The sequence below is a fragment of the Podarcis gaigeae genome, assembly GCF_964106915.1.
Source record: "Podarcis gaigeae genome assembly, chromosome: 6".
Lineage (NCBI taxonomy): Eukaryota > Metazoa > Chordata > Lepidosauria > Squamata > Lacertidae > Podarcis > Podarcis gaigeae.
The window spans coordinates 69477517-69494148 of NC_139682.1; the positions used below are offsets into that span (position 1 = coordinate 69477517).

At 42.6% G+C, this 16632-nt stretch overlaps 1 protein-coding gene across 6 annotated transcripts in view; it reads left to right on the forward strand.

Annotated features, from left to right (window-relative positions):
* Nucleotides 1–16632, forward strand: part of DNAI3 (dynein axonemal intermediate chain 3) — a 71214-nt gene that overhangs the window by 33669 nt on the left and 20913 nt on the right. For 3 of the 6 annotated variants that reach the window (XM_083743322.1, XM_083743326.1, XM_083743325.1), the window contains 2 exons: nucleotides 13353–13510; nucleotides 15253–15294. In XM_083743322.1, the coding sequence (XP_083599448.1) occupies nucleotides 13353–13510; nucleotides 15253–15294 (200 nt within the window). Of the gene's footprint in view, nucleotides 1–5668; nucleotides 5776–13352; nucleotides 13511–15252; nucleotides 15295–16632 lie in introns of those variants that run through there. The other 3 variants (XR_014565393.1, XM_083743323.1, XM_083743324.1) reach the window with 2 other exon arrangements.

Below are 16632 nucleotides of genomic sequence, written 5' to 3' on the forward strand. Positions count from 1 at the left end.
ACGCGCCACGTGACTGGCGAAGCGCGCTCCTGCAGCAGCAACAGCACCTTGGGCCTCCGCCTCCCTCAGGGGAAGATAGCCAGTGTGTGCACAAACTAGACCAGAAATGCCGCCCTACTTACCTCTCTTTATCTACAGCAGCAGCAGCAGAAGTCCAAGTTGAGAGACACAGCACACACACACAAATGTTTGAAGGCCCTGGCTCCCCCAAAGTTAATGGGCATTGCCCAGTGCAAAATTTACGTATAACCAAATAAAAAAAAGGAAAAAAACTGGATGTACATTTCCAAGTGTTTTGTGTTGTGTATGTAGGCTCCTACAACTTCTTCATGGATCAGTGCCTTGTCGTGGCGAAGGGGCTTGAATAACTCAGAGAAGCTATGAGCAGGGCCACCCAAGACGGACAGGTCATAGTGGAGAGTTTTGACCAAACTTGATCCACCTGGAGGAGGAACTGGCAAGCCACTCCAGTATCCCTGCCAAGAAAACTCCATGGACAAAGACAACAGGCATATAAAAGTTATGACGCAGGAAGATGAGCCTCTCAGGTCGGAAGGCGTCCAACATGCTACTGAGGAAGAGCGGAGGACAAGTACAAGTAGATTCAGAGCTGATGAAGCGGCTGGGCCAAAGCTGAAAGGTCGCTCAGTTGCGGATATGCCTGGAAGTGAATGGAAAGTCCAATGCTGTAAAGAAAATATTGCATAGGAACCTGGAATGTAAGAACCACGAACCGTGGTAAGCTGGATGTGGTCAAAAATGAGATAGCAAGAATAAATATTTACATCCTGGGCATCAGTGAACTAAAATGGACGGGAATGGGCGAATTCAGTTCGGAGGACCATCATATCTACTACTGTGGGCAAGAATCCTGTAAAAGAAAGGGAGTGGCCCTCATAGTCAACAAAAGAGTGGTGAAAGCTGTACTGGAATGCAATATCAAAAATGAAAGAATGATCTTGATACGAATCCAAGGCAGACATTTTAACATTACAGTACAGTGGTACCTTGGGTTACAGACGCTTCAGGTTACAGACGCTTCAAGAAGAGATGGCAAGAATACACAGAGGAATTATACCAGAAAGATATGGATGGCTCGTACACCCCAGGTAGTGTGGTTGCTGACCTTGAGCCAGACATCCTGGAGAGTGAAGTCAAATGGGCCTTAGAAAGCACTGCTAATAACAAGGCCAGTGGAAGTGATGATATTCCAGCTGAACTATTTAAAATTTTAAAAGATGATGCTGTTAAGGTGCTACATTCAATATGCCAGCAAGTTTGGAAAACTCAGCAGTGGCCAGAGGATTGGAGAAGATCAGTCTACATCCCAATCCCAAAGAAGGGCAGTGCCAAAGAATGCTCCAACTATGGCACAATTGCGCTCATTTCACATGCTAGCAAGGTTATGCTTAAAATTCCAGAAAAACATCTACTTCTACTTCATTGACTACACAAAAGCTTTTGACTGTGTTGACCACAGCAAACTATGGCAAGTTCTTAAAGAAATGGGAGTGCCTGATCACCTCATCTGTCTCCTGAGAAATCTCTATGTGGGACAAGAAGCTACAGTTAGAACAGGATATGGAATAACTGATTGGTTTAAAATTGGGAGAGGACTACGACAAGGCTGTATATTGTCTCCCTGCTTATTTAACTTATATGCAGAATTCATCATGCAAAAGGCTGGACTGGATGAATCCCAAGACGGAATTAAGATTGCCAGAAGAAATATCAACAACCTCAGATATGCTGATGACACAGCCTTGACGGCAGAAAGTGAGGAAGAATTAAATAACCTTTTAATGAGGGTGAAAGAGAAGAGCGCAAAATATGGTCTGAAGCTCAACATCAAAAAAACTAAGATCATGGCCACTGGTCCTATCACCTCCTGGCAAATAGAAGGGGAAGAAATGGAGGCAGTGAGAGATTTTACTTTCTTGGGTTCCATGTTCACTGCAGATGGTGGCAGCAGCCACGAAATTAAAAGACGCCTGCTTCTTGGGAGAAAAGCAATGACAAATCTAGACAGCATCTTAAAAAGCAGAGACATCACCTTGCCAACAAAGGTCCGTATCGTTAAAGCTATGGTTTTCCCAGTAGTGATGTATGGAAGTGAGAGCTGGACCATAAAGAAGGCTGATCGCCGAAGAATTGATGCTTTTGAATGATGGTGCTGGAGGAGAGTCTTGAGAGTCCCATGGACTGCAAGAAGATCAAACCTATCCATTCTTAAGGAAAGCAGCCCTGAGTGCTCACTGGAAGGACAGATCCTGAAGCTAAGGCTCCAATACTTTGGCCACCTCATGAGAAGAGAAGACTCCCTGGAAAAGACCCTGATGTTGGGAAAGAGTGAAGGCACAAGGAGAAGGGAACAACAGAGGACGAGATGGTTGGACAGTGTTCTTGAAGCTACCAACATGAGTTTGACCAAACTGCAGGAGGCGGTGGAAGACAGGAGTGCCTGGCGTGCTCTGGTTCATGGGGTCATGAAGAGTCAGACACGACTAAACGACTAAACAACAACAAGGCTTCTATGATGTAAGCAATGGGCCCCACTTGCTAGCCTGCTCCCTAAAATATCACTGGTTTGCTCATTTCTATATATAGGGTGCCTACATTATGCATGTGCAAATGGCTTTAGATAGGTATTAGGTCCATAAATTACCATATAGCATATATTCAACACAAAAAACAGTGACAATTTGTTGTTGACAAAGGAAAGCTGGACATATAAAGGGCCCCATTTCCTTCACTAGCTTAGAGCCTCATCAAACCTAAATCCGGCCCTGGTTGACACACACACACACACACACACACAAATATTTGAAGGGCCTGGGTCCCCCAAAGTTAATGGGCATTGCCATTCAGATGGTGTGTGTGTGTGTGTGCCACATCTTGCGATTGATTATGTGAAGTGGGGTTTACCTGGCCCCCACAATATGTTATTCAAGTTGGCACACCTGGCTTAAGCTGCTAGTACAGTACAGCTAGATTGCTGCCTGCAGCGGATCTAGCTCTTATCTTATGGGGTAATGGACAAAGGCAGCATGAGGTTATTTTTATTTTTCTTCCACCCAGAGGGTAGCCCTCTTGGTATAGACCAGGGCGGTCCAACTTTTCATACTAAGGGTACTTTGGCACAGAATCTGCGGGCCGCACAGCGAATTACATTTCCATGCTGTAAATTCAAGTGTTTGCAATATATTTAATGTTATTTAATATGCACACAATCAGTATATTGAACTTATATTATTAAATGCACCATTAATATCTTTAATAGAGGTAGTCATTAAATAAATTTGATACACAAACAGATGAATGAGTTTCATTAGCAAAGCTGACTCAAAAAATATATATCAATTTTAAGGCTTAAATATGTTTTTTTCCTGAATGTTGCCACCATTCCAACAGAACGCAGCAAAACAGGTAATATAGACTGGAGAGGTGCTGCAGTTCTGTTCACCTGCTTTTCTCCATGAGGTGCACAGGTGGGTGGGAGAGAGGAAATTTATAGCACCCTGGGAATACACCCATCCTTGCAGAACGTGAGCTGCATTTACTATTGTAGACTAATTAAAAGGTACTTCCAGCAAGTATCGAGAGTCAATACTTTAATAATAGACCTCTGGGAGAAGGGAGTGCCACAATGATTGTTCAGTTAAAAATAACTTTCTAAATCCCTTTTGCTGTTTGAACTTGTTGTACTGATGTCATAAGGACACTCTAGTGGTGGAAGAAATGAGGGAAGGCAGTATCTGTGGTATACATAGTGCCTAATAGACCAAGATCTGCCCCTTCTTGAATGGTGCCCAAGGGGTCATAGGTGGTCAGATGCTGGAACAAAGGCATAGTGTCCCCTGTGACCTGTCTGGGTGAGGTGGCAGGTCATTATTCTGCCTGTATAGCTCAGTGGTGCTAATAACGCCTGGGTTGCAGGTTCAATCCTCATATGGGACAACTGCATTGCAGGGGATTGGACTAGAGTCAGATATTCCTCAGTATCCCTTCCAACTATGCAGTTCTGTGAATGAAACATACTATAGCTATGGAACTTCCTGAGCAGTTATCAAGGGCATCCCCTCGTGTTCTGCATTAAAGCAGCCAAGCCTCAAGTTTATGGCCGCATAAACCCCGGGTTTTAGATTATGACTGGATAGCATTACACACTTGCACTTTTCTCATAAGATATGGGCTGTGGAATGCATATCTCACCATCACTGGCATCTGAGTTTCTTCCAGGCACACCTGCAGACCCAGAAGCACTCCGAAATAGCAAACATGGGAGCATCCAAATCCTGTCTCCTCATCTACACACAATGATTCTTATGACTTCTATTCAGCTTTAGTTATCTCACCTACAGCTGGTGTCCCACCATGGCCAGATTTATTGTTAAGCTCGTAATGCGCAGTATATTTCCACCTCATAATTATTAAAATCCCAGAGGAATCCAAGAATTCCACAGAGCAGAAAGGTGTGGTTTCAAGAAGGCTGAAACCCCCACACTTTGTAGTTTAGAAATTAAGCACAAGATGGATAAGTACATAAAACTTCCTGTAGTTCTTGCTCTCTACCCAGGAAATTTGGATATGGTTAGAGTTATTGAATAGTGAAGGAAAGGCTCTCTACACAGTCTGTATTGGCATTACCGTTACTTCGTAATTAATGTATCAATGCAGCATAGCTTTAGGGAAACTTTTAATGACTGTAAATCTTTCTTTTTGAGCTGTAGGTTATCGCATTACCCATTACAATCAATTTAGAAATTCAAGATCAGTCTCACTGGTACTAAGATGTCGAGATTTATTCATTTTATTCGTCATAGCCACCGTTTTAAAAGATGGTGACCAAATTATAAGATTAGAAATATAACCCAAAATAAGTATCAACCTGGGCACCTTGGAATTTGTTTTTGTTATTAAAAAGTCTCTGGAAATACATTGGTGTTATAAAGATGTCTGGAGATACGTGTTGTTTTTTTTAAAGATGTACAGTCTTTGTGAAAACATTTTATGTAACAGCAATTGTGTCAGTCGTTCCTCGTTCTCTCTCCCTCCCAAATTCAGGAAAGAAAACTGCATGCAAGTTTAGTTCCTGAATCTTTAATGAAATCTCCTTTTCGGTCACAAAGTAACAATTATAGGGAGCAATCTCTTGCTAGGGGAGAGCTACTCTGAATAGCTTCCTTTGACTGCATCTCCGCAGATGTAATCCAAATAACGCTCAAGTATAATTAAGCTCTTGAAAGTTATCAGATGAGCAAGTCAGCCACAGACGCGAAGGCATATTTTGCTGCAGTGATCCAGCCGCCTTCTCTAGCTTTCCCAATGGCTCAGCACGTTTTATCTTTCGAAATAAAATTGAAAATAAAATACAAACGCCTTAAGGATAGGGAAAAAAGAACTGCAAGCTGAAAAGTGGACGTTTGGTACTTCAAAGGAAGCGCCAACAACGAGCTCCAATGAATCGCACCCCAAACCTGCGCAAAAAGAAAACTACAATTCCCCCTCCTCTTTCCACCTGTGGCTGCGAGAAGGCCAGAACAAGTGCATGCTGGGAGTTGTAGTCCTCTCGATTTTCCCCAGCGTCGTTTGTCGAAGCGTCCAATGGCTCTTTCCTCCAGGAGGGACGGGTTAAGTCCTTCGAATGCTTATTGGCTCTTTCAACTGCCAGTCTTTAATAGCAACTGTTGATCATAGCAACTGAACGACGCCGGCTGTAGGAAGGCGGCATTCAGATTGGGAAGCGGACGGAGGGTGGGGGACGCTGCAAAGCAGGTAAGGAGCGGGGACAGTGCAACTTCGGGCGGGGGGCAGCTGCGTTGGGGCACCCCAAGTCTCCCATGGAGCCAGCTAGGTCGCTGACCGGGAGCTTGCAGGTTGCAGCCAGAGTGTGCAAGCATGCCCTAATTCTTTATCCGAGCTATTCCCTCAAAGTCTTTCGTTTCATTGGCGTCTCATCTAATTCCTTAGAAATGCACCTTCAGCCGTGCTGTGCATGCCTGGTCACCAATCTGAATATTGCACCCAGTGCTATTTTTCTAGGGAAAACAAGTGCTGGAACTCCTCATGAACGCCTCCCTTGTTCTCTTATAATGGCAATGGCGCCCACCGGTGAGTTCCAGCTGGGGAAAAAAAAACCCTGATTGCACCCACTGCATAGATAGGGAACTGATGGCATGCTCACATCCTGCCCAGATCTAAACACTCAGCTAGCCCATAATTATACTTCAAGTTTAGCTTGGCATCTGTTTATGTGAACTCTGGGCCAACCTATACTGTGCTACTTCCCTCTGGCTTAAGGAGGAGGAAGAAACAGAATTGCTTGATTCAGGGTTTCCCAAACTTAGGTCTCTGGCTGCTGTTGGACTACAATTCCCATCATTCCTAGCTAGCAGGAACTATGGTCTGGGATGATGGGAACTGTGGTCCAAACACAGCTGGAAACCCAACTTTCGGGGTTTGGGAAACCCTGCAGAGGCCACATCCACACCCTTTAAAGCACATTACTCCGCCCCAGGGAATCCTGGAAAGTGCAATTTACCGCACTCACAGAGCTACAGTTCCCAGAATCCTTTGGGTGGGGGCATGCTTTTTAAATGTATGGTGTAGATGTGACAAGAGCCGGAGACTCTTCATTCATCTGGCGAAGTCTTTTCCAGAGCTACCGACTGGGAGAGGCTACTGTGGAGGCTTATTGACTACAATGACAGCACATTCACACAGGGAGTTTACTGATTAGTTCAAGACTAATCAGCTGCACCTGCAAGTGAAGTGATCATTTTCAACACATGTGTCAGGGTAGGGGAATTACAGTCAAGAAAAGTGGTAATCTGCATAGGACAGGTTTGGGGAACCAGTTCCTCTCAAAATGTTGCTGAACTACAACTTCAATTATCCCTGGCCATTGGCCATTCTGACTGGGACTGATGGGAATTGGTGTCCAATGACTTCTGGAAGGTCACACAAGTTCCCCTGTCCCTGACACTGAGGAATATTACACAAAACCAGAGCTTTTTTTTCATTGCAACTCAGGTCCAGCACCTCTCAAGTGGGCACCATTGCCATTATAAGAGAACAATGGAAGCATTCATGTTGAGTTTTGGCACACCTCTTTTTCTACCACTGCGCAAATCTGATCCTAAAGAATGGAAGAGAGGGGAAAATAAATAATTAAATCACACATTATGGTTGCGGGATCAGTAATAAGTCAAGAGATATAGCTAGATAATGGCCCAGAAAAACTGGTTGATGTTTTCTCAGTCAGAGTGACTGCTTGGGAGAGAGATGAAGATTTCTCAAGCATTAATTTTGCATGTGACATATGCCTGTTGTATGGAGCAAAGATGTTTCAAAGAGACAGAAGGCAAAGTTGTTGTTGTTTTTTTTAAAGAGAACTAAAGGATATTAAAAAAATAAAAATTGTTTCGATGTGCACTCAAAAACCCTTACTGTTCTCTACCCCACATGGCATCTATAAAACATATATCTGTAGTGAAAGTTGCTTAAATTTGTTTTTGGGTAAATCTGAAAAAAATGTACAAGCAGATTACTTCCAGAGGGTTAGTGATATTTTGCTGCAGCAAAACAAACCAAAGAAACTTGTGGCGCTTTAAAGATTGACAAAAGTATGGTGACACAAACATATATGGATCGCAGTGCACTTCATCATATGCTTCTCCTTGTATGGTAGTGATACTCTGAGCATATTTCCTGTTGCAAAGGCACAAAGTAGCACAGCAGTCCAATGCACAATGTAAATCCATTCAGCAACAAACATGTAAAATGATTATCACCTGCAGGATTACTGTGTGCAATTGTGTAGAGAACTACAGCCTAAAATGATGTGACCATGGTCTGCAGCCTCTGATACTAAACCCTCTCTTTCATACAGACCATGATGAAGATTCCCCCACTTTCATTTCCAAATGATACAGGATTCCATTCCACATGATGCAAAATATTGAAAAGATTAACCTGACTTGAGTACTGTTATCACCTTAAGTATATTAGCAGCAAGGCCTTCCTAGGGCAAGTGCACAGCAGTTGTCTTCGCAGGAAGCTCATTGGAGGAGCTGGCTGGCTAGTTAAAGGGCACCTGTCTTATTTTGTAGTTTTCTGCTTCTGTAGAGATTATCCCCATAGCAACCTTGTGAGGTAGGCCAGGCTGGGAGACTGTGGCTGGCCCAAAGTCACCCTGGTTGAAACCTGGTCTCTCTGGTTCTGGCCCAACACACTAATCTCTACATCATACCTACTCTCTTTACCCCAGTTTTTGACAGCGCTCTCTCTCTCTCTCTCCTCTTCCGTTCATGATGCACTCACTGAAATTGTTGAGTTTCTCCACATTCATACCTTCATTTCCCATTAACTGGATTCACAAACTGGGTTTTTAGAAATTATGGGCTTTCAGAAAAAAATACCAGAGGAGTCATAGAAATATATTGTGTGGCTGCTGTACAATTTTCAAGGTTAAAATTAAAACTATCAGATAGTAGATCACTTCAGTACTCAGATATTATATCTTTTCAGGCTTTAGCTGTAAAAATATGAGGCAGTTTGTTTTCTGACAGAAGCATGGATCTTCAAGGACTGAGATATCAAGCACATTTGTTAAAAAGAACTTCATGTTTTACACCTGTGTATTCTGATGATTCAGTTCTTTTGTAATGAAATAAATTGCAGTCTTTAATGGGTACTGCACATAAACATGATGTTTAAATAGTTCAATCTGGTCACTGATTAATCGTTATTTCTTCTTGATACAGACATCATCCATGCTTTGCTGATAACTAATTAACTTTCCTCCCCTTGCGCACCTAGCAACATGGTAGTTTGGTTTCATAACGCTAACTATTTCAGCCCATTAGATAATTAGAAGAACATACTTCTCTGTTTTTCTTACTTTTAAGTTAATACAAAATACTTAGATACAAAGTTAACAGCCGCCTGTAGTTCTGCTAATGCACTGTCAGTTCTAAACATTATTTCTTCATGACTCAGGATTTAGGTTGGCTAAATGCACAACTACAAACACCTGGGCTAAAACACTTAACAGTTGCCTTTCACTCATATAACAGTTTCATGGGAAAGTGTTTTTAATTAGCCCAAACCAGGTGGGGGGTGTTTGAGCAAAATATAATTATATTTTTGAGCTGCGGTTCCAAAAGACCAAACACTGTCTACCTAAATAAAGATTGTAGGGAAACAGTAGAGGCCCTTAGGAGCCTTGGTCACTACCTATTGGGATTTTTTTCCACCTCAAGTGAACTGCATTAATTTTTATCATTCTGTTCCACAGCACTCATGTCAAAGAGTGCAGGAGGAGTTTAAAGAGCTGTTCCCTTCTGTTGACTCAGAGTAAAAAGATTGTGGCAGGACCTTTTCATAAGCCACACCCTCAGATCTAGTTGTTCTTCTGTAATCTTGGTTGTGTCATGTCTGGCTGTGGTTACTGAACTAAGGGTATCTGAAGAAGTGTGCATGCACACGAAAGCTCATACCAAGAACTGACTTAGTTGGTCTTTAAGGTGCTACTGGAAGGATTTTTTTTTGTTTTGACTATGGCAGACCAACACGGCTACCTATCTGTAACTGAACTAAGGGAGTTATTTAACATGCACAAAGCTATTGTGATTATTTCGCATATTACAGGGCAGAAGTTCTAGCACTTAAAATAGGTCCTGATGGCCGAGGGTTCACATATAGCCCTGAAGAGATGCTCCTTTGTGCCTTCCACCATGGACCAAAATCATCATGCTTCTAGAAGGCTATGTCTGTATTTGAGCTTTTGAGGTGTGGTTCGTATGATCGTGCAGTTTGTTCAGATCACATGTAAAAAAACAACAACATGGATTGATTTGTTCTCCGCTTCCATGTTTGTTGTCTCAAAATGTAGCATCTCAATGAATATGCACCAAATTTGCCCATGATTAAACTTACTGGCTGGAGATTCAGAACCGACTAAATGAAGGCATTTTAAAAATCATGTGCATAATTCATTTAAGGCAGGGTTGAAGAGCCTACAGGGTTTTTTGTACGATCCTCGGCACCCTCCCAAGGCTACATTCCCTTCTTCCCAGTGCCACACATTTCACTGGTGCTGCTTCATGCCTTAAGTGCTGGGATCATAGACTCATAGAATTGTGGAGCTGGAAGGGACCACCAAGGGCCATCTAGTCCACCCCCTGCAATACAGGAATCTTTTGCCCAACGTGAGATTCAGAGTCTCCTGCTCTACCAACTGAGCTATCTCAGAGTTGCCAAAACTATCCCATTAGTGGCCAGTCACTAAAGGCTCACCCATACTTTTGCTTGGGCCATATTTTTATTGTACCCTCCTGCCCTGAGAGCTTTTCTCATTGTTCTGATGCTGTGCCTTGTGAAAATCTGATTTTACTCGCTGTGTCTGATTTTTATCGGGTAATCCAAGAGAGATTTTGCTTAACCAAGCTTCAATTCAGCAGCCTCTTCTCTCATAGCCAGAATTTCTCCCCCCACTAGCATTAATCTGCCTAAAAATCTTGCATGTATTTTTTAAAAAAATGTATTTATTGATAGAACTCAGTTGAACTAATAAATATAAAATGGATGAATGTGCAAATGATGGCATTTTTGCTTTGCAAAGAGGAAATGATGGACGAGCTGGAAGGAACAGGAAATGAAGGCCCAAGGTCCATTTCAACTAGATACTTTTGCTGTTGAGAATTAGACAAGACTTAGTTCTGAGTAAACATACTTAGACTCTTCCCAGTGGAGGTTGGCCACTGAATATTTTTATGGGAAAGGTAGCATTTTATTACTTAAATACAATGCGGGACCACAATTTTAATTCTACTTCCATCAAGTTGTAAAACAGCAACACTTTAGCAGCTCAAAAAGGTCTCAGGGTAGAAAGATCCTTGTTTTGCTTTTCTACTTTACATAGCCCTGGCTATTTCTTAACAGTGCCTGCCCAGCCCTCCAACATTATTGATTGTAGCCATTAGCTACTAATGCTGTATTAATGAGCTCCTCTCACTCATTCTTGATATCTGGTATTCTCTTTCCACTTTCCAAAGTTTCAGCACTCAAAAAGAAGGATCAGAGTTACATGCATTTTTAAACAAGTCAACAAAAACAATACACCATAGCTTTAGGGCAATCAGTTTGATAAGTAGCTGTTTTTAGGAACTTTCTGCCTTGCCTTGTAAACCGCTTTTCTAAAATTAGCTCTGTGATTAATCTCAGAAACGCCAGTGTTGTCTTTGTTCATGTGACTAGAATGTTTGGATGACTTGAGAGAGAAGCAAATCACATGTTCCAATCTGTGGTTATTCCAGTTCCCTGTAAAGTGGCGATTGCCAGCTTCCCTAGCCACCAATTTGATGTTTGGGTCATCCTTTGTGATTTTTCCAGACCCTGGAAGTATGGTTGCCATCTTTCAAAAAGAGAAAATCTGGGCACAGAAGTTGTTGAGCTATCTTTGGCAATGTTTGCCTGAGTTTTCCTGGGCGTTTCAGCAATTTCCACTGTTTCTGGGGCTGAGTACCACCTATGTCTGTTAAATTCTGGACATATGGCAAATCTACCTGAAAGTCATACAGGGAAAGAAGAGAATATTTGCTTAAATCTCTCCCTGTGACATCAGGCTTAGCACTGAACTTAGGTTGGATCGCATTCTCTATTTCCCATCTCTTTTGTTATCCGCTTGTTAGAATTCGGTTTCTGGTATAGCATTGGGTTAAACACGGTGACACTTTGAAAAATAAATAAAAACAGTGACTCAAATTATGAAGCCGCTATTTCATTTCCTGTTATGCACATCATTTCCACATGATGGTGCTGGAGTTATCACTTTTTAAAAATCTTCCTCCATTCATCTTTTCTGTTTAAGCGATTCATTAATGCTTTGTTCTTAAGAACAGAACCAGCTGCTTTAGCAGAGCTATGATTTATATTCAACCAGCTTGACAACTTTTGCAGCCCCTTGCCTAGACCCCTGTCTTATCATTGTGGAATCACTGAGTTGTAAAGGACTGTGCAGTCGGTCATTTAGTCCAACCCGGCTTTGCAATTAGGTGTGTTGATAGTCTCGGGAGTGTTAATGAAACAGCATGTAACCTAATATATTTGCCTTAAGCAACCTTGCAAGGTCATAGAGGGACACTCAAATAGTGCATAGCTATGCTCAACCCAAGGAGCATCCTCTGTACTTTTTTTATTATTATGCAACCCAAGGAGATAAGTAACTAATATGGCCTTTGTAAGACATCTGAAGGCAGGGAAGGGTTTGTTTGTTTGTTTGTTTGTTTAAGTTTAATGTTTTGTTATGTTTTTATATATGATGGAAGTCACCCAAAGTGGCTGGGGCAACCCGGGCCTCTGATGGACAGGATATAAATAATAAAACTGTTGTTGTTGTTTGTTGTTATGGAATAGGACACCCCTGATTTCATCAGAGAAATATCGGAGGGTATGTTACAGTTGTACCCCATCTTTCCTCCAAATTAGCCTAGAGTGGCAAATCTGAAAAGCAATTTCAATACAGATTCAGACTTGGAAAAATCAGAGGGAGGCAGGAAGGCTTGTTGGAAGAGGAAGGTATTCAGTAGGTGCCAAAAGAAAACAAAGATGGTGTCTTTCAGGGAAGGGGGAGGGATTACACAGCACTAAAGGCCCAATTTCTTGTGCAGAGCTGACCTGCTGTTAAGATGGCATCTGCAGGAAGCCTAGCCTGTTGAGCACAGTGATCAGCTGGGTATATAAAGAGTGAGGCTATCTTTCAGCTATTCTGGTCCCAAGCTGTATAGGGCTTTGTTCACCAAAGAAGTAACTTCAGCTTAACCTGGTAGCTAATTGGCAACCAGTGCAAGTCTTTCGACAGTGGGGTGACATCTTGGCAATGTCCCACCCCAGTGAGTAGTCAAACCACTGCATTTTGCATCAGCTGAAGCTTCCGGACCAACTTCAAGGGCAGCACCACAAAGAGTGCATTGCAGTAAACCAGTCTGGAGGGGACCAGTACATGGATGACAGTGGTGAGGTAAAATGTACTCCTAGTCATGGAGGTCATCTGGGCCTCTAGTGATAGATGTGGAGCCAGGAGCAGCAAAATGACTTGGGAGCAGCAAAATGCTTGGAGCAGAAAAATGACTTGGGCTAAACTGAAGCAAACATCATTCTGCCTCAGTAGCACATAAGGCAACCTTTTGCCAACCTGGTTCCATTCAGCTGTTTTGGACTACAACTCCCATGTCTCAGCCAGCACTGTCTCACAACTAATGGGATGTAACTATCATGTTATGAATGAGTTTTTAAGCCACCCCCCTGAATTCCGCCTCATTATCCACATTGATGTGCCACCTATTTTCCAGGCAGAAATCTTTCAAAATGGCTGAAAGCGCAGACACTCCCGTACCGCGTTCTGCTCCTGGTTCAGCGAAGAAACCTAAAGCTAAAGGATCGCCGAAACCTAAAAAGTCGCCCAAAGGATCGCCAAAAGGCTCACCCAAAGGGAAGCAAAGAAGTGCTGGTAAGTATAATACTGCAGAACTGTGGAACTAAAGAAAGTAATTTGTCAGGAATTTGGATGCCAGGCAACAATACATGTGACAGTATGCCCAACAACATTTCTCTGTGATGTTTTCATGTACAGTCGTACCTTGGTTGTCGAACGGAATCGGTTCCGGAAGTCATTTTGACTTCCAAAAATGATTGACAACCAAAGCACGGCTTCTGATTTTCTGAGTTTCCTGCAGCCAGTTAGAAGCCATGGAAGCTGCGTAGGACATTCAGGTTCCAAAGAACGTTCACAAACCGGGACACTCACTTCCGGGTTTGTGGTGTTCAGGAACCAAAACGTTCGAGTCGCAAGGCATTCGGGATCCAAGGTATGACCGTGCTCAAAAGCTGAAGGTTTTCAGTTATTGTTGATGGCTCCCCCACCCCTCCATTTCAGCTAAGGCAGCTCCTTGAAAAGGCCGGGGCGAAACTCAACATGTTGCAGAAGCGAAAGTGGTAGGTTCAGTGGGTTGGGTCCTCAGAATAATCAGATGAAGGAAGCACATGTGGAAGTAAATTGCACCTTCCCCCAACCCCCTCTTCACCACAATCCCCTGCACTTCCTGAAAAAGTTGGAGGATTGGGCAAAATTGGGTAGCTTTGCATTGGCTTTGTGGTTTTAGACAGTTCTCCCTTTTCCCCTACGGAGTCTACCATACCCCATCCCAAGCCATGCCAAGTTCTGTGATAGGAAAAGAGGGCAGCAGTAGAGTTGGGAGGGCAGATGCACACATGACTCGCCCCTCCCCCCAAGAAAGATCCTGGAAACTGTGGCTTCCCCTTCACAGAACTACAGTTGCCAGTACCCTGAACAAACTAAAGCTCCCAGGATTCTTTGTGAGGGGTGTCACCTGCTTTAAATGTGTGTTGGTTGTGCTTTAAATGTATCAGTGTAGACCTGCCCTCCCGAGTTTTTAAAACTTTCCTTCCATGATTTTTCTTCCATTGTGTTTTTGGGATCCAATGCGTTGTTGGGAATTATTAGGAAAGGGCTGAAAATGTATCTGCCAGTATTATGTACACACGCACACACACACACACACAGAGAGAGAGAGAGAGAGAGAGAGAGTGAGTTTGGCCACATTTGGAGTAATGTACATTTGGCTGTTATTATCTTGTCTGGGGAATCATATAGCACTGGCTATGAAAAGAACAACCGAAATGATAAAAGTGAAACTTTAAAGTGTTTGGGGGCCTTTTGATTCAGGAAAAAATATTTTGTGGGGAGCATGAGAAAGGTTTATAAAGTTGCGAATGGAAGAGATTTTAGCAGCCGCAGCCCCCAGGCTAGAGCTCACCCACTGAAATTGATTGACGAAAGGAGGTTTTAAAATGGAATTCAATTCATGGGGTATACTAGTCCTCATCATTTTATGAAACCTCCAGGTGGAAACAGAATTATAGCTTTTTTATTTTAAAGCGCCTAAAAAATGTACTGTACACAGATCAGAAGCATGAGATCGTGTCCACAGGCTTACAATCTAAAAGTCATGAGGGGGAAAAGGGATGGGAAGAGAAAAGGAAAACAAGCAAACTCAGATAGTGTAATACAGTGTGACCTCTGAATAAGAGATACTGGAGAAGACAGTGGTGTGAGTGGGTTGTTCATGCCTTCGGTTCCAGAGGATACTTGACAAGAATTTGCCCTTGGTCTGCTTCAGCAGGGCTCTTCTTAATGTTCTTATGCTTAGACCCCACTTTATCTCATTTCAGCAAAAAAAGATGAAGAAGTGGATTTATCGATGGCAAGCATGGGTAAGTTCGACACGGAAAAAACACTTTTTGAAGAATATGCAGCAGACATAGAGTCTTAAGGCCATAAGACTAGCTGTGAAAGGAAAAAAGAAATATTTCTCTTCAGAAGCTGCATCTTCTGCCTTTTAGCTATGGGGAAAATAACACACAACACATGTCCGTTTGAGATTTTGTAGGAAAGAGGAGCAGATCATTAGCTGGGATTCATAAGTGCTAAGTAGAATACAGTAGAATACAGTGTACAGTGGTACCTCGGGTTAAGAACTTAACTCGTTCTGGAAGCCCGTTCTTAACCTGAAACTGTTCTTAACCTGAGGTACCAATTTAGCTAATGGGGCCTCCTGCTGCCGCAGCCACGCAATTTCTGTTCTTATCCTGAAGCAAAGTTCTTAACCCAAGGTACTATTTCTGGGTTAGCGGAGTCTGTAACCCGAGGTACCACTGTATCTCATAAGACATTTGGTATGTGCAGTGCAATGGTTGGGCTGGGATCTCAGAGACTCTGGTTCAAATTCCCTTTTGATCATGAAGCTCAGCCAGCGACCTTGGGAAAGTCACTGTTTCTCAGCCTAAACTACCCTACATGGTTGTAGTGAGGAAAACATGGAGAGGGGAGAACCATGAACTCCTTGGAGGAATGGTGGGATAATATCCATCTATCCATCTATAGGGCCCACCATTTTTGTCCTACTCCATTTGCAGAAGGTTTCTGGCCATTTGTGTGGGCTTGTGGGTACTTTCTGCCTCAAGCGAAATATCTCCAAGCCGATTTCTCTTGGGGCTCCTGGTGCCAAATTTACGAATATGCCAGATATCTCTCTCCTCCTTTTGTAGGTTTTAATGAATAGCTGCAGTTGAGCAGGTGCAGTGGAGGACCAGAAATGACAGGGCTTAAGGGATAAATGTAGGGTTTATGAAATGTAACATATTAAGTGAGAGACGTTTGCTGAGGGATTTAGATTTCTGGATGAGCTGGATTAAAATAGGATTTAGCATTTTGTCAGTTCAAAAAAAAAAAAAAAAAGGATTAAGTGAGTGAAGACTTTCTCCCCAAAGCATGTGTACATTAAGCTTATCAATATTCCCAAATTTATATTTCATTCAGCTTTGTAAATGCCTAAAAATAAAGAAGCCTGTCCTTGACATCTTCACGGACATAAATTCCTTCACCCTGAGCCACTGAGCTCTTTTCCATCCATAATATATCCACAGTGGTTGCCTCATTAACTGCAATAAAGGGGTTTCGTTTTAGGGCAGCGTACATCAAGTATGGAAAGAGTATATGGCAAAAGAAGTAAAAAGGTATTGCTCTGAGGGGGTGGGAATCTCGTTTAATTT